The following is a 27,861-nucleotide window of genomic DNA, read 5'->3' on the forward strand; positions in this document are numbered from 1 at the left end:
CCGTATTTGCCTTGCTGACATTTTGCCGAGAACCGCTTGGGAATTGGGGTCGTTTTGATAGAAACTGTGAGCTAACATTTGGTGGAAAAAGAAATGAAGGGAAAATAAATGCTGGCGGTGGGAACAGTCGGCAATAAGCGATGAATACGAGTATAGGTATGCATTCACACTGGATCTTATACACGTATGGTTCTTGCACGCAAAAATAATCGATCAGTACACATTTTATCGCTGCCAGTCGAACACTGCTTTTACGTTGGCTTATTACATTATTATTAACACCTATTTTAAACCATTTTACACTAATTCAGTTCCACTCTTAACATACTAACGACGTATTTAAATAGCCAACTTAAAAGTATTAAAATATTAGGTATTATGTAAAATAATTTTTGTTTCTAAGCGAATAAATGCATCCTACTACCTAATTAGCTTCCTTTCCTGAATACCATCAGGCAGTCTAATAGCCAATTAGGTTGCCAGTGCATCGTATAATGTCTCAGCCTTACTTTACAATGAACCTGTACTCATTAGAGGTCTTGTGACTACAACATCATAATACAGAATTGGAGCCCACTTCTCTAGTAAACATGTAGCTTAAGTATTACATTGGAGGCGTAGACTAGCAAGATGGGAAATGACCAACGAGGCTCCCCCCTCTTGATTCATGGCTAGTGAAGGGGCAGGAGCTTGTGCACGATCGCCACTTTACTTGGATTGCTGGTGCTATCCTGTATCCATGACTGCAGCTAATGTACGAGTATAACATATTTTATAGATACGACATTTCACGGTTGTTCTCTAAGAATATGTTAGCGGTGCTAATTGCCATCAGCCACTTACCTACGTACTTTCTTAATAAGCCGTAGCTATTATACCGCAGCCAAGTTTTTGAAAAGTCAGATGTTTGTAACGTTCATGCAGTTCCTTTCCTGAGTCTAGTTAAAGTGCGTGCGCACGGAGAGCGCGCGCACCGGCGGCGGCGCAGCGCGCGAGGCGGGCGCGCGACGCGAGGAGGCGCACGACGAGCACGTTGTCGGCGCGCGCTGCAGGCGGCTCACGCAGCTCGTCATGGTGCCGCGACGCGTTATGCCGTTCATGCCGATCATTTCTGAGGGACAATTAACAAAATTGTCGTCAATCGTTGCGTTAGAACTCGTCAGCATATGTAATCACTTTAAGCCCTCAATTAAGTACGCCAATATGAACTGTATTCCTATTCAATGTGATTTTGCATGGAATTTACTGATGTTGGTTTAGGTACATATATATCCACGCATTTAAACGGTTATAATAGCGCCGCAATACACGTCAAGTATTAATGTCCTCTATCATTTTTTAAGCCTTAGCAGCTAAGGCACAGCTGCTGTGGAATATATATATTTTTTTTAATTAGTTAAAATTTAAATTTAATTTACTTAATGAACCAACCGACAATTGCCACACTAAGGGTTAGTTATTGTTACATTATGCTATGCGCTGTTACTGTTCGCTGTGGTGTTTAATGTGCTTTAAAGCCTGATTAAAAGTTACCTACAAAAAATAATACTATAATTCATTATATTTAGCTATAGGTAAACGCATCACGTAAATTTAAAATAGTTTTATTTATTTATGTTAAAATGTCTAATGTGTTGCTGATTAATCATTTGATCATTGTTTAAGCTAATTACAGGACAATAAAGCTTGCCAGAATCGGAAATATGTGATAATGTAAGGAAGCTAAACGTGAAAAGCCAATTTCAGAAACAGTTTACGTAGGTATATAACGCTAATATTCATTTATTCCAACGATCGTATTATTGCCGGGGCGTCGTAATATTATTACATTGTAATATGTGTTTAGTAATATATGTTTTTCCCGGCTGAGCCGAGATGACTAATTCATGTTTTACGACCTTTTTATTATTTGTTGCTTAAACTTATAATGTTTTTCGGCTATTTGCAAATGTATACTGTTTAATTAGTGCAAGTCTGTATAAAATGTAGGTACCTAACTAATTAGAAGTTGAGTGTGGCGGTGGGCGTCCCTAGTAGAGATGGAAAATGCAAAAATGGAGGTACAATTTTTACCTGTATAATCAAGCTGAACAACATTACTTTCTACCAACCACCCCCGCGTAGGAAGCACTTTGACCAGTCCATTAGGTATTTCTTAGTAGGATGTGCATTTAATCCACATTTAGATTCTGTGCGCAAAGAGAAGAGTCGTGGAATGTATGGGGCCCAATACAATCCACGACTCTTCTCTTTCCGCACAGACTCTAACCCTTACTAAAAAAAGCGGCCAAGTGCGAGTCGGACTCGCCCATGAAGGGTTCCGTATTTAGGCGATTTAAGACGTATAAAAAAAAACTACTTACTAGATCTCGTTCAAACCAATTTTCGGTGGAAGTTTACATGGTAATGTACATCATATATTTTTTTAGTTTTATCATTCTCTTATTTTAGAAGTTACAGGGGGGGGACACACATTTTACCACTTTGGAAGTGTCTCTCGCTCAAACTATTCAGTTTAGAAAAAAATGATATTAGAAACTTCAATATCATTTTTGAAGACCTATCCATAGATACCCCACACGTATGGGTTTGATGAAAAAAAAATTTTTGAGTTTCAGTTCGAAGTATGGGGAACCCCAAAAATTTATTGTTTTTTTTCTATTTTTGTGTGAAAATCTTAATGCGGTTCACAGAATACATCTACTTACCAAGTTTCAACAGTATAGTTCTTATAGTTTCGGAGAAAAGTGGCTGTGACATACGGACGGACAGACAGACGGACAGACAGACAGACATGACGAATCTATAAGGGTTCCGTTTTTTGCCATTTGGCTACGGAACCCTAAAAAGGAAAGGTTGTTTAAAGGTTTATTCGATAAAAAATAAATATTTTGACATTTACCATAGCGACATATTTAAATTAAGCGCAGCTCAGTGAAAAGTGCCTCCAGGCGTTTTGTAGCATATGGACGAAAATTCTTTTGCCTATATTTTTATATTAAAATACAAATACACCCACTGTGGGCTGAAACGCCTAAACAGCGTACTTAGCGATAGCGATTCGCCAAAAAACGCTGCAAATGGTGTAAAAGGTATAAAAATCGGTACGATTGATCTTTAGGACATTTGAAACAATTTGACCCGAAGCACCAACAAATGAAAAAAAAACGAGAGGAGTTATGACGTCATCTTTTTTTTGTATGGAATAAAAAAAATTGTTTAGAAACCTATCGTGTGTGGTATTAACCCGTGGAGCGCCCAGAACCAAGAATAGTATGTATGGAGTTATCATCACACGTGTCTTGGTAGGGCGCTCCACGGGTTAAACGAAAGGTCTTTCTGAGCCGATTCCAAAAATATATCACATCATTACATTTGAGTATTTTTTTTTAAATCATCTCGTTTTTTTTTATTTGTTGGTGCTTCAGGTCAAATTGTTTCAAATGTCCTAAAGATCAATCGTACCGATTTTCATACCTTTGACATCATTTGCAGCATTTTACTGAATTGCTCGGTGTACCGCCAGCACTAACTGTAATAGATGCGAATTTGTTTGCCAAAACCCTATTTCAATAATGCTATTCGTTTGTGAATATAGTCAAAAAATATAGGTAGTTAATAATAGTAGGTAGGTAATAATTACCTAAGTCCGTTTTTGGTTGAATCTAAAAATAGGTACTATTTTATTTTAGAGAGAGTGTTAGCAATCTTGTTTTTCAACCTTCACAACTTAAAAGCAGGTAATATTATTTTCCTACTAATTAAGTGATGACTTTGAATGATTAATTTTTAATAGCGTTTTTTTTAATTTGATTTGTAAATAAACACGTGACGTGTTGGTGTTCACGTGACGTTTCGTGTTGGTGTGTGACGTGTTGAGTTAAACCATAAAATTAGCTTCGATAGGTAATTAAGCTCGATTGATTTATAATGTTTGACCGTTAATATTTTGTTCGCGTTTGTGTGGTGAAAATTTTAGTGTTTCCCTCGGTAGTAAAGTTAAACTTTCGAACAATTTTGCAATATTCCGCTTGCTCAGGTATATCAATATTAGCACGAAGAGGTAAACTACAACTTTTTCCCGTTATAAAACAATAACTACATATATCGGCAGTTTGCGACGTACAAATTCCACATTTAAAAAACATAGTTGGTTTTCATTTATCTCTTTGTATCTACCTTATCCAAAAGAACAACTACGATTATCACCAAACTGAAATTAATTTAAATATTGCCCCGGGTTAAAGTTAAACTATACCCAAGTTGAACGTGGACGATCAATTTGTGAACTTTGTCCTACGAACTTAACAGGACGGTAACTAATTCTACGCGTATTTGAAATCTCATGGCGACTTTTCATCATTTAAAATAGTTATTTTCGATACAAGTGCGAAAAAGAGGAAATTCGAAACGAGTGGCGATAAATTAAAACACGACCGAAGGGAGTGTTTTAAATCAACACGAGTTGCGAATTACCTATTCGCACTTGTATCGAACAACGTTTTACAGTACATATGGCACTTTAAAGTTTCGACATACGCACGAAAAGTGCTAATTTACGCACTAGTGCGGAAAAGTAGCCCCATGTGTACTGTAAAAATATTTTTGCTCAATAATAACCAAGTCATACATTATTCAGGCATAAGAGGGCCTATTAATGTGGCAAATGTTGTAATAAGGTGTTCATGATATTTCGTAAATAAGCTCCGAAATACTCCGCATCGAAACTTTCGACGCGGAGATTCGAAAGTCGCACTCTTACCGCTAGGCCACCAGAGCCCGTACCATGACAGTGTCAAAACTGACATTTACGCTATCGAGAACGTAATTTACATTCTATACATCTCGTTTGCACTAATATGCGAGTACGAGCGAGATGTATATAGAAAGTAAATTACGTTCTCGACGGCGTTTATGTCAGTGACAAACTAATGGTAGCCGTACAGCGCTTCAATTATAACGAGAATTACGAGAACGTGCGAAATAAAAAATAATTCTGGGAAAAGGAGCAAATGATAAACTCTGAGCCATTTTTCTGCTAAAAGAGTATGTATTTGCTACGTATAATAAATATTTTTTAACATAAAGTTGTGTTCTAACTCTTAAATATGACTTAAAATTCATGATAGGTACAAATAAACTCAGGTGGCCGAAAAAACGAGTCAATCCCATTAAATATGATTTAAAATTCATGATAGGTACAAATAAACTCAGGTGGCCGAAAAAACGAGCCAATCCCATTCCCATTTCAGAAGTTTGACATTCATCAACGTTTAAAAGTTTAAGCCAGGCAAAAGCTTCAGCTACTGACTATCCTGCAGAGTGAAATTGTAAAATAAATTTGTTTCCCAAGGTTACTTGTATCAAGCGAGCAAATATGGCTTCGATACGTAACTTCTGTACCTACGCAAATGTGCCTTATCTAGTCAAGGTGTAACCTTCTTCGCTTGAAACACCATTACCGGTGCTGTGAGACTATGGGCCCGATTCGGATTTTGAAATAGTCATCTGTTAGATATCTTTTAGACATCGCCAAGATACGATAACGATATGTTTAAGATCTAACCTGTCAAATTTGACATTTGTGCGATTCTGGAGATGCTCTTGAACGATTTCCACAAGATATGGCATATTATGAAATGTCATGTTAGTCTACCGAATAAAAAAATAGACTTTAACTCTATCTAAAAAGTGACATTGGTTGCTCGAATTGGGCTGCAAAAGAGAACTAGTTGAAATATAAACTATAACGTACATATCTAGAATGAATCTAGCACGTGTCGTCTCTTGTGGTTATCTTGAAGTTCGAATACGGCAGTATATTATATGCAATATCGAGAGAGCTTTTCACGTACCTAACGAGATTGGAGAACGTATTTTACACACTTAACTAGTATAGAAACGGATTTAAATAGGTATCTTATACCAATACTAATTTCACTGAATACAGGTTAATGTATTTATTAAATTTAATACCAATCACCGTCAAATAGACGTTCAAGGTGTACATTTTTTATCCGAAACCACCCGGAGTCACAAGACCGAAAAAAACGTGAGATAGTTTGAAAATTATATATAAAGTAAGCAGATTTTATTACTCTGGTGTTAGCAGGTTTCATCTGCAAGCATTATTTAAAATTCTGAAAACGTCGTAGCTATGTTGAATAAAATCGCTCATGTGATTTTAAATAAAATAGGTACCTACTTGCATGAGGGATTTAATGCGATTCAATTATTTTGTTTAGTTATAATTGCCTACAATGTTACGCCATACGCTTAAATAAATAAATAATTATTTTGTTGTACGATGGACGAATAAAATAAGTTGTAAAATGTCTGTACCTACAAAATCTCGTTCTTCCAATATTGAGCTTGTTGCTAGACGGCGTCCTAACGCAGCGGGCCTTTTATTGTTTTATTCGTACGCGATCTTATTGCAATGATTAAACAATATTATTTCATAATAATAAATGACTCCTTAGCCTTTTGGACGCCAATTACCGATATATACGCACCGCAGGTCCAACGTCAAAGACGTATTAATCGGTCATAGACCACAGAGCAACATAGACCTAGGTGCATAAGCATAAAGTTCATTTTCAGTTTTGACACTTCGGTGACGTGGCGTCTGAGAGACAGCTTTTGTGTTTGACACGGCGTCAAAAAGGTTAAATTAAGAGTATGTGGTTTGTGGTGATTTTACTAATACAATATACCTAATTTGGTGAAAAATTCATTTAGCTACCCAAAGCCCTCATAACGGTAATGTCCTGGCCACGACATTATAGACATTAACAAGCATTTCAACGAGGACTCCCAATTAATCTGAATGAGGACAAGTGGCTCCGGATCCCAGACATATACCTACGTATCACAGACAGACAGAAATACAATACAACAACAAGACCAGGCAACTCTACTTATCTGGTTTTCTGTGTATATTTTTTCGATTGTAGGTATGAGACCACATATTTTTTTTATCAATATCCGATATATGAAAATATAATATATCAGGGTCATACAGGTTTTATTGTACTTACACTTATCTTATTCACGTCTTTTCTGTTAACATCGCAAAATTAAGAGAATCAAAAGCCAGTTTTTTTCACGCTGCACGTTGCACTCGGGTCGTTAACTTTTATTGTATTGTCGTCACCTTTTTTTAAACTGTGTTTGACCCATCAACTCAAAGGTCCTTTCAAGTGTTATATGTATAGCTTAGAAGCTATACATATAACACCTTCCTGCATTTTGTAGTACGTGATACAAGATGGAGATATATCCATCTCGAGTCTACGTATTGCTGCATCCCTGTCGTCCGTTACAAAATTCAGAGTGATGTTAACAAGCTCTTATGCCCCAGCGGCCAGAATGTACCCTACTTCAAACAGTCTTGTACCCCGCCCTTGAGCGACTAAAGAGCAGACGCCTAATGATGTCGACAACTTTGGAATTCCGCAGATTTCATCTGTAATTATACTACATTGCCTTTTTAGTGACCTTGAGTCTTCTTGTGAGGTTTTTTGGCATCACTGGTAATACACAATTCACACAACTGTTGTAAACCTTCGTCTTACACCACGTTAATTATTACAAATGCTAGAAAGCCAAAAACGATCAACACGTTTACTTTTGCCGATCACAAAACAGTATGTCGTGCTAGATTTCGCTCAGAAACGGACATGCTTGGATTTAAAGCATCGTATATAACATATACCACCGGTTTATATAACAGATAATTATGTAAAAATGCCCCTGCGGCCTATTTGCTGAATAAATGTTTGAGTTTTGAGTTTTATTAATATTATCCTGAAGCGGTACAAAAATTGCCGAGATCTGTGCATCGTTATTTTAACTTATGTTAAAAGAGATACGCACATCATCGAAATCGTTTGTTTTAAAATATGTAGTCTCTCAGTAATTAAAGAACTTTCTTGTAATTTTGTTTAAATATTATATTAAACTAGACACCAGTCTAGTTTCTTTTTGCACTGGTTAGGCGTATCGCCGTTAATTTAAGATGACAGATAGTCAGATATACGTCTGACATGGCAGGGTAGCTTAACCACATATTACCCTCCGGAAATAGCATCACATAGAAAGGAGCTAGATCATGATACTACTAAATATAGTTAGGGAAATGTAAACTTGTTAACACTATCTTCAGGCCAATTCGAACACTAACTTCTGAATGATGTTATAAATTTAAAGTCTTGCTCACGCCAATATATATACTGACAAGTACGAGCGAAATGCACGATAACCGAATGACATCAGTTGGATGTCATTCTGATGCCAGTGTACGTTCGAATTGACCTGCTTGTCTCATATTAATAGCACCAAGGGTAGGCTTTTGGCTCGTGCAAATTGCGAACAGGTTTCATAATACGCCCACGCCCGAACTTCTACGACTCTATTTGGTATAGAGAAGGAAGCCGGTCCGTAAATGCCTGCTAATATATATTTCCTAGAATACAAAATTAAACCCGAAATGTAGAGTAGGTACAATATCATAAATTTATATAATTGCTAAATTGTGATTCATTCATATACTGCCACTTTTGTGGTGTGTTAAATTGGACAGAAGATCCAGAAAACAATATACCGCTCTCTTCCCCGTCGTTAAAGTGACGTCAAAATCAAATGGGTTGTTCGATGACACCGCAATATTGGTTTATCGCACCATTCGCACCCATTATTTACGACTACTCATTGCCTTTAATGTTTTCGTGAAAAAAATATCAGGTGTTTCACATCTTTAAATATATATCTTTGCATTCTGGTCCTTTGACTACGAGCAGGCTGAATTTAGGAACCATAATTGGTAGACAGTTGAAATTGACAAAGAGTAAAATTGTCTTTAATATGGAAAGACTCCTACGTGCTTTGCAGTCTGCCTCGGGCCTTTGTGTTCCTGTCGAGGGTTTAGTAACAAATCGAAGTATTTTGAGCAGATTACGTGAGTAATAAATATAGTAAGTATGTATAGGTACTAAGTTTGCAATGCTGCCATAATAGGGGCCGCCGCGTTGGGTCTGCCTCTTGATCTGGCCTGAATCAGAAACTTAAATTTTATATTGACATTTCACGACAAAGCATCTCACGTACGTTTTCTGCACATTGTAGGTTCTACCATCTTGTGGCCTACATTGGAAGCTTAAACTAGAGATTTATACTTCGCGCCAATAAACAGGGGGCTCCTGTGCTACCCTCTACAGTTCTTGCACGCTCCCTAAACTAAATAAAAGAATGAAATGTAATGTTGACATTTAATTTGAAATGTAATATATTATTATGTGAAAGGAGTGTCTGATTTTGTTTTTGTGATAATTTCATGTGCGAATGTGATGGATAATATGTAGCAAACTGACACCACAGCTAACATCATCACAGCTGCCAAGACAATCTGACACAATTGTCAAATAACTCACTATGTGTGTACCACGAATACGTTGCCAAGTTTTATCTTTTTTTTTAAACGTGCCATATTCTTGCTTGTTTATTCCGAGTTTTATTATTACGAGTAGGTACCTATATATATTATAGAATCAGTTTCTTATAACAGCAGCAATTCCCAGTCATACACTCCGTCTAAAAAAAGGAGGTACATTATGTGTGTGGTAGGGCCATAGGGCCACATAATCACGTTTGAGTAAAACTCATCAAATTCAAGCTAGTGCATTATTTATACAAAATACTTAAGCCCGTGGCACTTATTTATTTACGCTGAATTACAGTTTAATAAAAATTGTTAAGATTCTAAGCTGGCTTGCAATGTGCGTTACAGTGTTTGTTTTTATTATGCATGTTAGTTAAGTATACAAGAAACAGTGTACTTATTGTTGAAGATCCTAATAAATAAAATAAAAATAAATAAATAAAAGGCTTAAAGTCAGTGTGTAAAGGGCTGTAAGTACTAAACTTTTTTTAAATAATAAATTGATCGGCGATTGGCCCTAGTCACACCTGATGGAATGTGAACACATGTTATGGCATTAGACTATAATAGTTAAGTACAATATTAGAAAAATCTTCCAGATTATTATCCGACATCAAATCAGCCATCGTTAAACACAGTTGCTCTGTATATGACGTACGAAATTCGTAACCGTAGGCTATAGAACAATCTATAGGTACAAAATCTGAAGACTAACCTGACATTGGCAACCCATCACACATACTTGATCGGTGACAGGAGCGCTGAGTGACTTCCAATCGCATACATAGCAGACCAGCTAACGCCTGTGAACAAAAGACAAAGTCTGATGTAGATTTTATGATAGCAGTAGCAAATTAACGTTATGGTATATCCAGTAATATCCGTCATTTAGGAGATAACTATGTCGACATTAAAAGTTAATTTTAAAATAAATACTATTGTAGTGTGTGATTAAGCATAGGTAATTGAAAGTCTACAATAACTATGTACCATTTTGATAATTTAGCCATTAAAAAAAGCAGCAAATAGCCGACCCCAGTAGGCTATACAAAGTGGAAATGGTACTGTTTGAACCCGCGGCGCGCGGCGGTAGCGCACGTTCATGTAGCAGATGATGGGGTTGTAGCAGGAGTGGCTCATGGCCAGCCAGTGGCTCGCGAACCACACGTACGGCATGCCCGGCCACGCGCCCCACTCCGCGTCGCTCTCGTGCGTCGTCCACAACACCTGTGCCACAATACAAGATGCAGACCTGTTTGAACCCGCGGCGGTAGCGCGCGTTCATGTAGCAGTAGATGATGGGGTTGTAGCAGGAGTGGCTCATGGCCAGCCAGTGGCTCGCGAACCACACGTACGGCATGCCCGGCCACGCGCCCCACTCCGCGTCGCTCTCGTGCGTCGTACACAACACCTGTGCCACAATACAAGATGCAGACCTGTTTGAACCCGCGGCGGTAGCGCGCGTTCATGTAGCAGTAGATGATGGGGTTGTAGCAGGAGTGGCTCATGGCCAGCCAGTGGCTCGCGAACCACACGTACGGCATGCCCGGCCACGCGCCCCACTCCGCGTCGCTCTCGTGCGTCGTACACAACACCTGTGCCACAATACAAGATGCAGACCTGTTTGAACCCGCGGCGGTAGCGCGCGTTCATGTAGCAGTAGATGATGGGGTTGTAGCAGGAGTGGCTCATGGCCAGCCAGTGGCTCGCGAACCACACGTACGGCATGCCCGGCCACGCGCCCCACTCCGCGTCGCTCTCGTGCGTCGTCCACAACACCTGTGCCACAATACAAGATGCAGACCTGTTTGAACCCGCGGCGGTAGCGCGCGTTCATGTAGCAGTAGATGATGGGGTTGTAGCAGGAGTGGCTCATGGCCAGCCAGTGGCTCGCGAACCACACGTACGGCATGCCCGGCCACGCGCCCCACTCCGCGTCGCTCTCGTGCGTCGTCCACAACACCTGTGCCACAATACAAGATGCAGACCTGTTTGAACCCGCGGCGGTAGCGCGCGTTCATGTAGCAGTAGATGATGGGGTTGTAGCAGGAGTGGCTCATGGCCAGCCAGTGGCTCGCGAACCACACGTACGGCATGCCCGGCCACGCGCCCCACTCCGCGTCGCTCTCGTGCGTCGTCCACAACACCTGTGCCACAATATAATCAACGATGAACTTATAGTATGATAGGACAAAATGGTACCTATCAACAAAATCGAAACGAATTCAATGTAAAATTATCGCGTAGTCCTTGTTTTTCTTTTCAAGGTCGGGAAAGTGTATATCTGCCTACAAGTGATTAAATAATCTGTATTAATGATGTCTTAACTTAATAAAATCTTGTACTAATAAAAAAAATAGCTATCAGTTATGCTATCACGTGGGCGCTTTAAGGTATTACCTACTCGATTACGATATTAATTTTACGAATCTAATACGAACAATTTTTTTTTTCAATGAAGTCTTAAACGAAACGAAAAGTTTTATTAAAACGCATATTTACCCGCTCTACTTAAGCGATTAAAATAAAATAATCTTGATGTTTTATGATTTTATCAAATACAATCAAGCCTGTAGGTACATATTTAAATCATTGCCTAATTTGTCAAGATAACGTCTAACTATTCCTTTCCCCTCACTTTGAAAAAATACAAATACGGCGGGAAAAGAATGAATTAAATAAAAAAAACATGTCTATGTTTCACTCATCTGTCACAGAAGGTCATCTGTGACCTTATGAGTGAATTAAAATTAGGTTGGCAACAATGTATTTCATACAATATTTTTTAAGTGGAGATTACACGAAGTATCGTAAAAGTGCCAAAAAGATACTGCGTGTATGCACAAATACTTTTTTGGGGAATAGACTAAAGACTTGTTTTAACAACTATAAGATAAGGGTTTAAAGGTGTGTGCACGACCCTTTAAATGACAAATAAAAGTACGAAGTAGAAAAAAAAATCAGTTTCACAACATATTATATCAATTTTTTCAAAAATTGATATATTTAATGACTCCTTGACTAAATTTAAACATCAAGTACTTTTGGTTTTAAATGAACAAACGAATTAAAGACACTGTAACTTTACACTTTAATTGCGTATTTAATGTATAAAAATAGTTATATCTCATTAATTTAAGCCCTTGTCCTAATTTGACTGTTGTTGTTAATTTTTAAAATCTAGCTATCCCGAATTTTGTTTTTCTTGAATGAGCTAGTAAGTGGTGGCAACTGTATTGGTTTATGAATATAGACATTAGTTATAAGAAACATGTACCGTTTGTGCCCAAATAAACATTAAAACAAAACATTAAAACATATGCAATAACTAAGCAATGGTAATAAGAACTTACTATAAACACGTTTAGTGGCAACCAGCAAATTGTAAACACGGCTACTACCATCACCATCATCTTGATCATCTGCAAACAACATCATTATTACCTAAAACAAGAGATGGATAAAATATCTACATACATACATAGTTGACTTATAATGAGTTATTCAGTTTTCTATAAATATTATGTCACGTGGGGTCAGTTTTGAATTGTGTAGACACACTTATGAAATACATACCTACATATTCTATAGCCCGATTAAAAAGTTCAACTATTTATCACGCGCGTTTACCTAAACGTCCATCAGAAAAAAATCATTCCTAATTTAGTGAGTCTGTTTTCAAACAAATGATCTGTAAAAGTGCAAGATAAGAAGACGTGCTAATATATACCAATACTTGTTATTTAGATATTACGTAACAAAAGGTGTACCTACAATTTCATCGACTAAATCTATCAATTTTACATTTTGCGACTAAAATCGATACCGGCCTCTTAAAATTAAAACTACCTACAAAACTAAAACTACTGCTTAAAAAAGGAAAACTAAAAATCTATATCTAAAGGACCCCTGGGGTCCGGGAGTTAAAAATTTGTTTACAGATTCGGCCAAACGGCTGGTTGAGGTCACTGGGGACAAAATTAAAGAGCTGGCAGCTTCCTCGCTCAACGAATAAGCGTTGCAATTCAGCGAGGAAATGCTGCCAGTATTTTTGGTATTATGCCCCAGGGGCCCTCTTTAGATATAGATTTTTAGTTCTATCTTATAATTTATAATAGGTACATTATGATAATAGTGCAACTAAAATATTAACATCTAAGAGTCACTTGCACCATTCACTATCCCCGGGTTAACCTGTGAAACCTGGAGTTATCATGGTTACCAGTACAATTTGACACTGGGTTGACGGTTTAGCCGGTAAACCCCGGGTTAGTGGGATGGTGCAAGTAGCCCGTGTTATAAAAACCGGCCAAGTGCGAGTCGGACTCGCGCACGGATGGTTCTGCACCATCAACAAAAAATAGAGCAAAACAAGCAAAAAAAACAAGCAAAAAAACGGTCACCCATCCAAGTACTGACACTACTGACCCCGCCCGACGTTGCTTAACTTCGGTCAAAAATCACGTTTGTTGTATGGGAGCCCCACTTAAATCTTTATTTTATTTTGTTTTTAGTATTTGTTGTTATAGCGGCAACAGAAATACATCATCTGTGAAAATTTCAACTGTCTAGCTATCACGGTTCCTGAGATACAGCCTGGTGACAGACGGACGGACGGACGGACGGACGAACAGCGGAGTCTTAGTAATAGGGTCCCGTTTTTACCCGTTGAGTACGGAACCCTAAAAATAATTACGCCAATTTTTTTACAACTTTTTCAGACGCCATTTAATCTCATTACTGTTGTTTCTTTTTTGTTTCCGAGTTTTTTTTTTTCAAGTTACAAAGCTGTTTGGCAGTTAATCGCTCACGCGGCCCGCGCACAAAAACAACCGGCCTTAAACTTTTTACGTAAAAATTGATACTTTCCTTAAAAGTCCGCAGCAAGCTCGGTTATACATACAAACGTACGCTCCCATTTTAATACGACTAGCTCTAAAACTTTGTACTTAGAACAGGATAAGGTATATATGTATATGCTTTTAATTTTATTAGTTTATGTAACTTCAGATACCATAGTTACAAAAATACAGCGAATTTAAGTTTTCCATACATAACCTGTTTTTGCTCTATTTCGTTTGTTCATAGATATACCTAAAGTTGTTTTGTTAAAATGAGAACGAAACTCCGTTTTCATGAAAAGGTGAAATTCAGCCGAGCTTCGAGCGGACTCTTAAATCTCGTTATACAATGACGTAAAAGTTTTCGCTGAAAAACCCTTAAATGTCCACGTGTCCAACATACAAGAGGTTCATTTCAGTAAAAGGATTAGCTATTAAATAGCTATTATTGATGTTTATTAATGTGTAAAGGGTCTTTTTATTGTTCAGAAACGGGAGGTAATTTTTGGTCTATGTTCAATTAATCAGAATTGTGCGCGTGTAGATGCCTGCTCTACACAGCAATGTAGTGCACGAACAAGCTCAATTGCATCGTAGAGTGTAGAACAAGGGGAACTTATAACTGGCAAACTGTAAAAAGTGAAGCGAACTCGCCTTCCGCTTAGAGCGCTGCATGCGTGTATCGCGTGCGCTCTGCGCCTCGCCGGGCGGGCGGCCGCCCCACACGGCGTGCGCGATGCGTGCATACGTGCACACCAGCGCACACAGCGGCACCGCGAACTGCAGCGCCAGCAGAGCGCACGTGTACTGCGAACTCTGCTCGACCCGTTCCCACTGTTCGAGGCAAATGTCTCTGGAAATATTACATAACATTATTTCCTTAAAACTATTTCAATCAAAAATGAGAATATTTTTCAATTTCATCAACACTCACGTATTTACTCACGCTTGACATATTTTATACCACTCCGTCGGCCTTTGGAGTGTCGATACGACGGGGATTGGAGCAGCTGTAGCCAATGCTCCTCCCCACACGGCTGCCACCACGAGCTTGGCAGCAGCTTTTCCTAAGCGCGGCCGAAGCGGGCGCATTATAGCCATATAACGGTCGATAGAGATGGCGAGCAGCGTGTACGCGGACACGAGCACGGACACGGCCTGCGAGTAGTTCACCACCTTGCACATGACAGCGCCGAAGGGCCAGTAGCGCAACACTAGCATCGACACGAACGAGAACGGCACGCAAAACAGCGTCATCAGAATGTCCCCAACCGCTAAATTCACTATAAAGTAGTTCGTCACTGTCTTCATGCGGGGCGACGTTTGCACCACGAAACATACTAGCCCGTTGCCCGCGAGGGCCACCACAAACACTGTGCAGTACATGAAGTAAGCACACGCTTGGAACAGCGGTGACGTCAGGAAATCCCCCGTGGAAGTGCTCGCCGCACACCAGTTCTCGTAGTCCGCCCATGTTTCGTTCGTATACACTGTATAATTTTCTTCGCTAGAAACATTTTTATCTAATCCATTGTTTCGTCTCGGCTCATAAATTTCAAATTCATATTCCGTATGATTGATGCCATACATTATGTGGTTTTTCACATCCTTGAGGTTCTCCGAAACCTGAAAATAAACGTATGTATAAACGGTTTGGGGTAATAAGCACGCTTCGATGCCAATTCGAACTTTGGAAATCTAGTCCTGATCTGTTATATACATATTAAATATATATTTATTCAATAAAAGTCAAAATACAAATACAAAAAACAGTAACAACTTAAGACTAGCTTAAGCCTAGTCAAAAAGTCCCCCGCGGGTTGTCCCCGGCGCAAAGGTACCCATCACACTAGCAGCGTTACCACGTTGAATGGCGATGGACAACCTTTGCACCAGGTATGAACCCGCGCGGGCATCAGCCCCCCTCTCCCTAATACGACGTCCCACTTCCCTAATAAAGGCAATAGCCTCCGACCCCCAGCACCCAGTAGTCTCAAACGCAAGGGGCACAAAATAATAATTACTTGCCAGGTTCGCGTACTTATCCCGCTTCTTGACCGCGGCAAAATCTGCAGCGGCACCAGCCGTCCGCACAGTTCGGCCGAGGTGTGAGGCCGCGAAAGTGCTAACGCACGCAGGCATATTAAATTGATATTTTGACAGCTATCCGCCCGAACTTGTAGTATTGGTAATAGTGGGATACACAGCACAAGAACAGATTAATTTACGATTCTTAATATTTCAGTAGGCCTCCTGATGTGAGTGTTTTACAATCAGATATAACAGTAATGCGTGTATAAATTGTGCGTTACGTTGCGGTGGTGTGTGTCGGGAGCGAAAGCCGGCTGTAAATAATGTTGCCTGGAGCCGTAATTCGGACTCTGTTTACTGTGTTCCACTTCCAGCTTTCGCAAACACCGTGCTGTAGCATTTGTTTACGCCTGTTTACGCCGACGTCGCGTCTTAGTTTATAACGTTACGTCTCATTTATTTGGTTATCTTCATAATGTACCTTATGTAATTTTGATCTCTTAGTCACTAGGAGGACGTTTGAGTTATAAGTGTTGAAGATTAACAAAGCAACAATCATGAATAATAATGGAGAAAGTTGCAAATGGTGTGTCGGTCTATTTTGCAACTTTCGATGTGTCTGTAGTAGCGGATAGAACAATGCTCCAAAAGTATCTGCCATCCGGGAATTCTTTTCCAAATACAGTACAATCTCACTAATCCGGCAATAATGCCACAAGAGAGCCGGATCGGATTGCAGGAAAATTCGGATTACTGGAAATTATAGCAAATCGGCATACCTATTATTTTAATGTGTTTATAGTATGTCGAAGAAATACATTTTCTTAAAATACTAAATTCAAAATTCAAGAAATTGCATGAAATTTTCATTACAGTGCAGTATTTGGTCAATTGTTTGAATTCATTGTAAGTACTCTGTAGTTAGCAATGTATCGAATGCATGCAAGTTCTTGAATTGGGGCTTTTTAGCTACCTCTACGACGAGTAATATTATTCATGTAGGTGTCATCCAAATGATGTCATGCCGTCTTTCCATGAAACAAGTATTTACGCATTTTACTTCGCAACCCTTTACCGTAATATTTCTAACACGATCAAACTTTTTCTTTAGGGCCGTCCATCAGTCAACGTCTTCGTATAAAAAGGGTCTATTCAGACAAACAAAGTTTGCAATCGTACGTCAAGGAAAGTGCGCCATTGTAGTGCTAAACGATTTAAAAAATAAACAGCTGCCTATCTACTCTATCTAGGTACAGTCAAGTGTAAAAATATGGGTGCATACAACTTACCCAAAAATATGTCCATAGTTCTTAATTCGCTGACATAAAAGCTATGGGACTAATGGGACATATTTTTGAGTATGATACTACTCATATAAAAAAACAGTGAATTTGGGCAGCTGTATCGCAATACCTATTATGTCTATGTAGACTAAATTGGGGGGGCTATGAGGTACGAGAACATGTATATAAATTTCGCCCTCTAGTACCCAGAAAACAACCTTTATTGACCTTAATGTGTGCAACAGATCTTTATGACGCATAGCTGCTCTTCCCGAACATTTCTCGTAAACTGGTCAAGGAAGATGTATAAACCTTGAAAAAAAAACAGCTGAGTATACAGCGGCTGGCAAAGTATCTAAGTACATACAGGGTGCTTCCTGTAACAGAAGCAATAAATTAAACTAAAGGCTGTACTCCTCAAACTGACCAACATTTGTTCAGCAACTTTTAAAAATTATGAATCCTTTACACTTCCTCTTTTTCATACAAAATAAATATTCCTTCAATGTACGCTGACATCCGTGTATTTGACGTTGCTTGTCACACTTTAAACATAACAAAATTTGCAATACATTGCGTCTTAGAATAAACTTTAAAGTGTAATAAAAATCAAAACATGAGTTATTTTCAAAAGTTGCTGAACAAATGTTGGTCAGTTTGAGGAGTACAGCCTACAGTTTAATTTATTGCTCCTGTTACAGGAAGCACCCTGTATAATGGCACGAACACGCTCACGTTCACCAATAGTAAAGAAAGAGCAACCGTATCAAACAATACGTAGAATGCCGTGAAATAGTGGCCTTTTGGCATTATTTTCGTTTATTTACGATAGCTTTTTCTTTTGTGCAATAGAGTAAATAAATATCCATTGGACAAACACTGAAATCCCACCTAGGGTTACTTCTCAGTAATGCTCTAACGTTAATAATTCTTTAATTAGAACTAAAGATTTTTCAAACAAAAGTTATTTCCAATAATCGACAACAAAAACCAACACTGTGTTAATCATTGGCAGTGCTTTTGACAATTTGTCGAAAATGAGCGGCAATGATGGCATTTGTCTAAAGTCTGAATCTTATTAGTGTCATAAATAAAAAAGCGGCCAAGTGCGAGTCGGACTCGCCCATGAAGGGTTCCGTATTTAGGGGATTTATGACGTATTAAAAACAATACACTCCTTTTTTGGGGCAGTCGTGTAAAAAAAACTACTTACTAGATCTCGTTCAAACCAATTTTCGGTGGAAGTTTGCATGGTAATGTACATCATATATTTTTTTTAGTTTTATCATTCTCTTATTTTAGAAGTTACAGGGTACAAAAAATGATATTAGAAACCTCAATATCATTTTTGAAGACCTATCCACAGATACCCCACAGGGTTTGATGAAAAAAATATTTTTGTGAAAATCTTAATGCGGTTCACAGAATACAACATCTACTTACCAAGTTTCAAGAGTAGGTATAGTTCTTATAGTTTCGGAAAAAAGTGGCTGTGACATACGGACGGACAGACAGACAGACAGACATGACGAATCCATAAGGGTTCCGTTTTTTGCCATTTGGCTACGGAACCCTAAAAAGATAACCAAAAAGGTCGAAGAAGGTTTCATACTATTTATTACCTCAGAACTCAGGAGCTACTAACACAATACATGCTACTCCAAAGTAAAACATCGTAATTTGTTCATTTGTTCGTAACCGCTACACCGGTTGTTATGATTCTTTGTATACTGATTATAAATACTCTAATGCATATGTACATTTCGGCTTTGTCCAATGGCTAGGGACACTCTGTATAGTGGGTACTACTTATTCGTATTTTTAGAATAGTTGCATTTAATAGGTAGGTACCTAGTATAAAATTTTCGCTATAAGTGTTGCAACTAGCCGGGTTAAGTGAAACTTGATCATGTGCTTGTTGTGTGTTCGTTAACTCAATACGAAACGCAATCGAATATGTGTGTACCTACTTTACGGAACGGCTAACTAGGTTTGCCCTTCACGTTATAGATCCGAGCCTTCAAACGAAGGATTGGATCGTTCAAACGGGTGTACGTGGGCTATAACCGCGAAATTCGAAGTTTTTTTTCGGATTTCGGTGTTTGCGGTAGACCCTCTGCTTACAGTTAACAAAAATTCCGTAAGGTCTGATATAGGTATATATGAAATACAATTAGAACAAGACACTCACGTTTTTTAAGTCATAATTGCTCACTATATTTCTCATCAAGTCATGTCAGCATTGTAGTATGTGCATGTGCATTGTGTTATCGCGGTGCCTGAGGACGTTCGCAAGCTCAATCGTCGGAATGTTCGCGTCCGGCAAATATATATACATAGTATGAATTATCTCAGATGAATTTTTCGGGCTCGGGCCCTAGTCTACTAAACAAAGGGTATTGTTTCCTTTATGCAGTGCTTACACCTGTTTACTGTTAATAGACCCTACATAAGTAACGGGAACAAACCCGTTTAAAAAGCAAATTTACCATTCTATTTATATGGTTCAAATTCATGAAACAACCCATTTGGAGATAACACGTTTTGTTATCTCCAAAGAAAACACCACCCTGATTGTTCTCAGAATGAGCTGTCACATAAATTTGAACCTTAATACTATCACGATAGTTGCTTTTTAAACGACATAATTACTTTGGCACGTGCTGAAGACCGCTCTTAAAAGAAACAAAGGATTTTGTTTAACAGATTAGTGCTCGAGCCCGAAAAAATCATCTGAGATAATTCATACCATACCCTCCGGCAGTATGATATTAGCCAGCCTAACGAAATTACCCTTTATACTAAAGAACCAGCTCTAGAGAGTACCTAACCCAATAAAAGGTTCCGGTATTATCTGGTCCGCAGATTGAAAAGGACAATCCTAAAAGGGTTGAGCAAAAGAAATACGACATTTTTTTGTACACATTACGCGAAAATCCAAGCTTGTTCCCGAATATGATCTAGCTTTTATAAGTGTTGTATACCTACTGCACGACTGACGATTTTTGCAACTACTATTTAATTGGAGTAATTTATCATATTCGTATTGTCGGTCATCATTTTTTTTTAATTACCGTTGCTATATTGTAAAAACTAGCGACCCGCCCGGCTTCGTACGTAAACCTTCCTCAAGAATCACTCTATTGATAGGTGAAAAATACTTCCTTCTTGCGGGAGAGCTTGTTAGCACGTGCACATTTCTCACTTGCCCAGATGCGACTACTATCGGATTGCGAGTAGTGCGACAGGATATTGAAGAGTTTTCAATATCGCCCCCGGGAGGCAGGCTTCCTTATATTATCTCTGAGTGCACGAGGACACAATATCTGTAATACATTGTACACATTCCCAAAAACATATTAAATAATATTGTACATTCACCTGCAAATATATTACACAACGAAGGCCGCAAAAATATCTGACACTATCTTATTGATCATTTCACATTATTAACATTTTTAATTTGACAATCCGAAACCAAGCAAATTTGATGATGTTCTATAAAATTTATTTAAACATAAACGTCATGTGACCTTTGATATTGAATAACTTTCGGTCCTGAATACAAAATCTTCTAAGACTTGAGACAATTTTTAGGACGCCATAATGATATGAATTGCGTAACCAAAATGGTTAAGGCTTAGCACGCACTGCGGTTTTTTTCTTGCGGTTGCGGTCAAAATGTAGCAAGTTGCGTGCGTGCGCTTATATAGAATGCCGTACGTTACATTTTTTGCGGTAGCGGAACCGCTTTTTAAAAACCGCAGTGCGTGCTAAGCCTTAAACTGGAATCTTATAATTTCGTCACGTTCGTCTGTGCCGCCGTCTGACCGTATGTCGCAGCCATTTTTTTATGAAATTGGAAACGTAAATCCCCACATCATCAGCGGCCCGCTATATTGTTTCGAAGTTAAAATTCATCCCTCTTGTGCATAAAATTTGCCGGGAGTGCATAAAAACAACAGAAAATGAAGCTTACCTAATCAATTTATACTACCCGCGAAAAATATTTTGAATATGATCGGTTGAACCAGGAGTTTTTATCAAAAAACGTCCTTTTACTTGTGTGGTTTTTTGTATTGTATGAAGGTACGGATCCCCTCCATTATGCATGGTGGCTTAAAAATTAATGTTAAATACTTATTTTACAGGATTTATATTTTACTTTTCATTGTTGGTGCCACGTCCATTATATTATGGGTGTAAATTCTCTTCGTAGCTCATCTATCAAAGACTACGGCCCCCCGAGTTATGCAGGCTTGCTTTAAAATAATGGAATTCTCTTTTTCCTTTGTTATTTATAAAGGTACTTACAACCGCTTTTATTACAACCTCCAAGTTTTCCTGAGTAAATATTTAAATATTTAAAAAAATAATGTGATGTTTGGATGATAGCAGCGTCAATACCTACAGCAACGTTACTACTGCAGTGTTGGCACGGCCGATGTGAATGTAAATTCGTGATAAATTGCGTTGCTTTGTTGTTGTAGCGCTGTCGCATTGTTGGCGCGAATACTGCTTTGTTGTTGTAGCGTTGTCGCATTTTTGGCGCGAATACATCGTTCAATCCTTCACACATTTTATCAAAAAGAGTGACAGTGAAATCACAACGCTGCAGCAATCACGCCTGGACCGGTAACACTGCTGTTGTCTCAATCCGAGTGTCACCTTTAATTGAGTGCCAACCGGCAGCGTCCGAGACCGTTCGAGAGTGCTAAAATTAAAGTAGACGAACAAACAAAACGAGACAAAAAATAAACAAGACAGATTCCTTTAAAAAAATCTGCACATAGTTAACCCGGATCCCATCTTACCTATATCATATCCCATCAAAAACATAAATGTGAAATGAGAGCCAAGTTCAATACTAAGAATATGTTGACTAATTCGTCGTTAAAATAATTGAAAGATTTCAATTATTTTACTAGGATTTTTTTTTTATTTGACTAGGATTTGGCACCCATATACATACATAGATATGTATGTATATGGGTGCCAAATCCTAGTCAAATCTTGCAAGCTAAATTAGAGAATAAGTTGGGTGACAATGCAATATTATGGCACCATCGAGCTGATCTGATGTTGGAGACAATACATGGAGTGGCCATGCGAACTCTGACTCTGGCCATGCGAACTCTGAAGTGTGACTCTGTGATAACTGATAATACAACGTAACCTAATTGTATTAGGGTTTTTAGGGTTCCGTAGCCAAATGGCAAAAAACGGAACCCTTATAGATTCGTCATATCTGTCTGTCTGTCTGTCTGTCCGTCTGTCCGTCCGTATGTCACAGTCATTTTTCTCCGAAACTATAAAAACTATACTGATGAAACTTGGTAAGTAGATGTATTCTGTGAACCGCATTAAGATTTTCACACAAAAATAGAAAAAAAACAATAAATTTTTGGGGTTCCCCATACTTAGAACTGAAACTCGAAATTTTTTTTTTCATCAAACCCATACGTGTGGGGTATCTATGGATAGGTCTTCAAAAATGATATTGAGGTTTCTAATATCATTTTTTTCTAAACTGAATTAGTTTGCGCGAGAGACACTTCCAAAGTGGTAAAATGTGTGTGTCCCCCCCCCCCCCTGTAACTTCTAAAATAACAGAATGATAAAACTAAAAAAAATATATGATGTACATTACCATGTAAACTTCCACTGAAAATTGGTTTGAACGAGATCTAGTAAGTAGTTTTTTTTTAATACGTCATAAATCGCCTCAATACGGAACCCTTCATGGGCGAGTCCGACTCGCACTTGGCCGCTTTTTTTAGATTTGTATCCACGAGTATTAAATGCCTATTGAAAGAAAAGTGCAGTCAGCGATAAAAGCATGTATCAAAAATTATTTTTTTGCCAAAAAAACTTAGTTAATGCGTATTATAAGGTAAACATGAGTTGACAATTATTCTTATTATGTTGTTTAAATATGGTAATCAATTGTAAACTGCTACAAATTAGAACCCGGCTGTGTTTCAGGAAAGTTTACTGTAAACGCGTAATTGTATAATGCGTTTATAGTAAACTTTGATGGAAAATTAACAAATGGTGGAGTGCCAAATTTGTCGGAACGAGCGCTCGACATCTGCGGGAAGTTGTTGGCATCGGATGTAATCAGACGTCAAACGCTAATGTGTTTTCAACTTTGCAGACAATCGATGTTGAACGCACGGCCGGAAACGTAATATTCTGACTATTCCATAACTGAATTTTTAAGTACCCATAAACGCGAGCCGTCGGCGTTTTAGCTGTTATATTTACTAATACTTACAGATATAGTTTTATTGATTTTTTCTACTCCCGTACTTTTATTTGTCATTTCAAGGTTCGTGCATACACCTTTAAAACCCTACCTTATAGTTGTCAAGTCAAGTATTTAGTCTATTCCCCAAAAAAGCATTTGTGCATACACGCAGTATCTTTTTGGCAGTTTTATGATACTTCGTGTAATGACCACTTAAAAAAGATTGAATGAAATACATTGTTGCCAACCTTATTTTAAATGTCAACTCTGACAAATATGTGAACCATAGACATGTTTTTTTTTTATTTCATTCATTCTTTTTCCGCCCGTACCCTCCATTTTTGCTACTTCTTGAATGAAAAATATTTGTTAAATTTATAATTTTATTTCAAAGTAAGTGCTTGGTCGTAGAAAAAGTATTGTATGCAACATTGTTTAACTGAGTCAAAAAATAATCGTGGCATCTTTATTAACAATTTTCGGCTTCACCTCAAATTGTTACTCACGCCACTCGCCTTATTTGACCTCTCTTAAACAACGGTTGCCCCGGCCTTTTGCCACGGCTCATGGCAGCCTGGGTCTGCTTGGCAAGTAATCCCAAAATTTGACGTAGGCACTAGTGTTTGCGAAAGCGCCTGCCATTTGACCTTCCAAGCCAGAGGGTAATAAACTAGGCATTATTGGGACAAAATCGTCCAAGCACAAGGTGCGTTTCAGTGTCAGCCCGTGATACGATACGACCAACATATGGTCCCCATTTCACGAACCGTCTTTAAAACATCATGAAATACAGCTCGGACGTTATTCCCAGAACATGAATATGTATGAATTTATTAACAGAGACATATTTCTGACGCTGATTGTGTTAGCGATCAATCAAATCACAATAAAGCGACTTAAAACGTTTATAATTTTACGCTTAAATTGACGTGAAGATATCAAATTATAATTAATATTGAGGTTGTTAGCATTTAATCTATGTCCATGGACCATGGAAACGAGACAGTAAAATTTGATAATAATTATGTTAATTTTCCTGTCATGGTGTCAATATATTATTAAAATATATAATATATAATATATAATATATAATATATAATATATATAATATATAATATATATAATATATATAATAATATAATAATATATATAATAAAGCTGAAGAGGGTCGAAAGTCTGTACATGGAAGATATTCGAAAAAAAGTTGGTTGGGGATACTTAGAATCGATAACAGAACACGTTCCAACAGTTTTTAGAATTTTTGTCTGTTTGTCTGTTTATCTGTTTATCTGTTTATCTGTTTGTCTGTTTATTTGACCGCGCATCACGTGAAAACGGCTGAACGGATTTTGATGCAAACTTTACTAATCTGTCAAGAAACTCCCTGGCCCTATTTTAGGCTAGAAAAATTCAACCCCTAAAAGGGGGGGTGGCCACTACACTCAATTAAGTTATGTTTGCACCTGAATCTTATGGCGCTAACTTAAGAAAGTGGTGCACACTTTTTTTTTGTGAATGTACTTTGTAAAAAAAACAACATTTTTCTTAGTCAATGTCAAACGTCTTTGCAAATACATATTAAATCACATTTATAGACGGGTCTATCGCGGGTTTATTGACAATAATTAACATTATGTGAAGTGGGTGGTTTGAAAATATGATGTCTACCCCAAACTTTTTCATACACTTTTCGTCGGGTAGTTGCACAAATCTCTGTTTTGACATTTTGTTGGGACATCAGTTAGCCGCGACCATGACCAGTGAAACCTGTGTCGAAACGTCGGTAAATAAAGGTAATAAAATAAATTTCGAGATAGGCCCGTCTATAAATGTGAGTTAATATGTGTTCGAAACGCGAAAGTTTTTAAATAGGTATTAAGTAATTGTAAATGTCAAACAATTTGGGACTTGCATTTTAAACGCGTTACCATACCTATCCGAAAAAAACGAATTTTTCGCGAAATTCTCGCAACGTATTGAGGTTACAAGGTAGCACGGTCTCAGGAATCTGAGGAAGAATCGGAGACGTTCACGCAGTGCGAAGAACGGTTGACCGCTCAGCGGATTCGCACGACAGACGCGCTCGACGGTAAGTACTGCGGTGCATCAGCGGGTACTGGAGAGCCCAGCACACACATTAACCTACATTAATACTATTGTTCTGTGTTTAAGCACTGACAGCCTGGACGCTTCGGGCCTTCCTCCCTACGCGGAGCTCGGCCTTCGGCCTTCGCACTTAGACAGTTATACTATTGTTCTGTGATTAAGCACTGACATCCAGGACGCTTCGGGCCTTCGGCCCTATGCGGAGCTCGGCCTTCGGCTTTCGCATTAGATATCCACACCAAAATTCAACCATTGTGGCGGTGTCCCTGACATAGCCTCTCTCAATTTTTTCTATCAAAAAAATTCGCGCTCGCTACGCTCGCGTTTTTAACTTTTAAGGTTAAGCCTACTTTGATAAAGGTGGCATTCTGGGCACCCTACCGAGCGACTACTACTACGACGGACACTTCGGGCCTTCGGCTCTAAGCGGAGCTCGGCCTTCGGATTTCGCATTTAGACACTGATACCATTGTTCTGTGATTAAGCACTGACATCCTGGACGCTTCGGGCCTTCGGCCCTACATGGAGCTCGGCCTTCGGCTTTCGCATTAGATATCCACACCAAAATTTCACGTAAACCACTGCGACTATGTCCCTGACATAGCCTCTCTAATTTTTTTTCTATCAAAAAAAATTCGCGCTCGCTACGCTCGCGTTTTTAATACAATTTTAAAGGTTAAACCTAATCTGATAAAGATGGCATTCTGGGCACCCTACCGAGCGACTACTACTACGACTTAAGCACTGACATCCTGGACGCTTCGGGCCTTTGGCCCTACGCGGAGCTCGGCCTTCGGCTTTCGCATTAGATATCCACACCAAAATTTCACGTAAACCACTGCGGCTATGTCCCTGACATAGCCTCTCTAATTTTTTTTCTATCAAAAAAAATTCGCGCTCGCTACGCTCGCGTTTTTAATACGATTTTAAAGGTTAAGCCTAATTTGATAAAGGTGGCATTCTGGGCACTCTATCGAGCGACTACTACTACGACTTAAACACCTTTGGCCCTACGCGGAGCTCGGCCTTCGGCCTTCGCATTTAGACACTGATACTATTGTTCTGTGCTTAAGTACTGACAGCCTGGACGCTTCGGGCCTTCGGCCCTACATGGAGCTCGGCCTTCGGCTTTCGCATTAGATATCCACACCAACGTTTCACGTAAACCATTGCGGCTGTGTCCCTGACAACATTACTCCCATCTCTCAATTTTTTTTCTATCAAAAAATATTCGCGCTCGCTGCGCTCGCGTTTTTAATACGATTTTAAGGGTTAAGCCCTACTTTAATATAGATGGCATTCTGGGCACCCTACCAAGCGACTACGACTTAGGCCAATTTATAATTACATTTTTTTACACTGTTAAAAGTAATCCCCGGTACATACATATATGTAGATATTTAGTTGTGCATACATAAACATAACTGTAAATAAAGTGTAAATACTCGGCCTCAAGTTTTTGATATTTATAATATTCTCCTTTCCTGTAATCTTACTTCTAACTAATATAATATATTAGACCTAAATTCGAAAGTTTGTTAGGAAGTATGGATTTCTATGTGTATAAATCTTAATTTTTCATGCTCAGAATGATTTGACTGGAGGGCAGAATTGGATGATATTTGCTATGGACATGTTTTGGATAGGTACACTCAAGAACGTAAAAATACAAAAGTAGTACTGTATTGTCCGTTATACACCTTTTTTTTTTTTTTTTTTTAAGAGGGGAAATGCTTTAAGCATACCACCCGGCGCGGGGACGGGCCGGGATGGTTATGTGGGACTCCCTGTTGTGAGCTAATGAGACCCCAGGTTTACCCACTAAAACCCCTCTGTTGCCGCCTCGCTGCTATAAGGCGAGGTCCCAGGAACGCCGAAGTACTCTTCCGCAACCTCGCCAGCGGCCGTCCG

General features: G+C 38.7%; 1 protein-coding gene across 1 annotated transcript in view; it reads right to left on the reverse strand.

Annotated features, from left to right (window-relative positions):
- Positions 1-888: 888 nt before the first annotated feature.
- LOC134649674 (RYamide receptor-like) overlaps positions 889-27,861 on the reverse strand; it is a 42,119-nt gene continuing 15,146 nt past the window's right edge. The window contains exons 2-7 of the mRNA XM_063504513.1: positions 15,227-15,906; positions 14,935-15,133; positions 12,793-12,861; positions 11,428-11,586; positions 10,155-10,242; positions 889-1,111 (exon numbers count right to left, since the gene is read on the reverse strand). Of these exons, the coding sequence (XP_063360583.1) occupies positions 939-1,111; positions 10,155-10,242; positions 11,428-11,586; positions 12,793-12,861; positions 14,935-15,133; positions 15,227-15,870 (1,332 nt within the window). The 5' untranslated portion in view covers positions 15,871-15,906 and the 3' untranslated portion in view covers positions 889-938. The remainder of the gene's footprint in view (positions 1,112-10,154; positions 10,243-11,427; positions 11,587-12,792; positions 12,862-14,934; positions 15,134-15,226; positions 15,907-27,861) is intronic.

Source organism: Cydia amplana, chromosome 7 (genome assembly GCF_948474715.1).
Source record: "Cydia amplana chromosome 7, ilCydAmpl1.1, whole genome shotgun sequence".
NCBI classification, from domain to species: Eukaryota; Metazoa; Arthropoda; class Insecta; order Lepidoptera; family Tortricidae; genus Cydia; species Cydia amplana.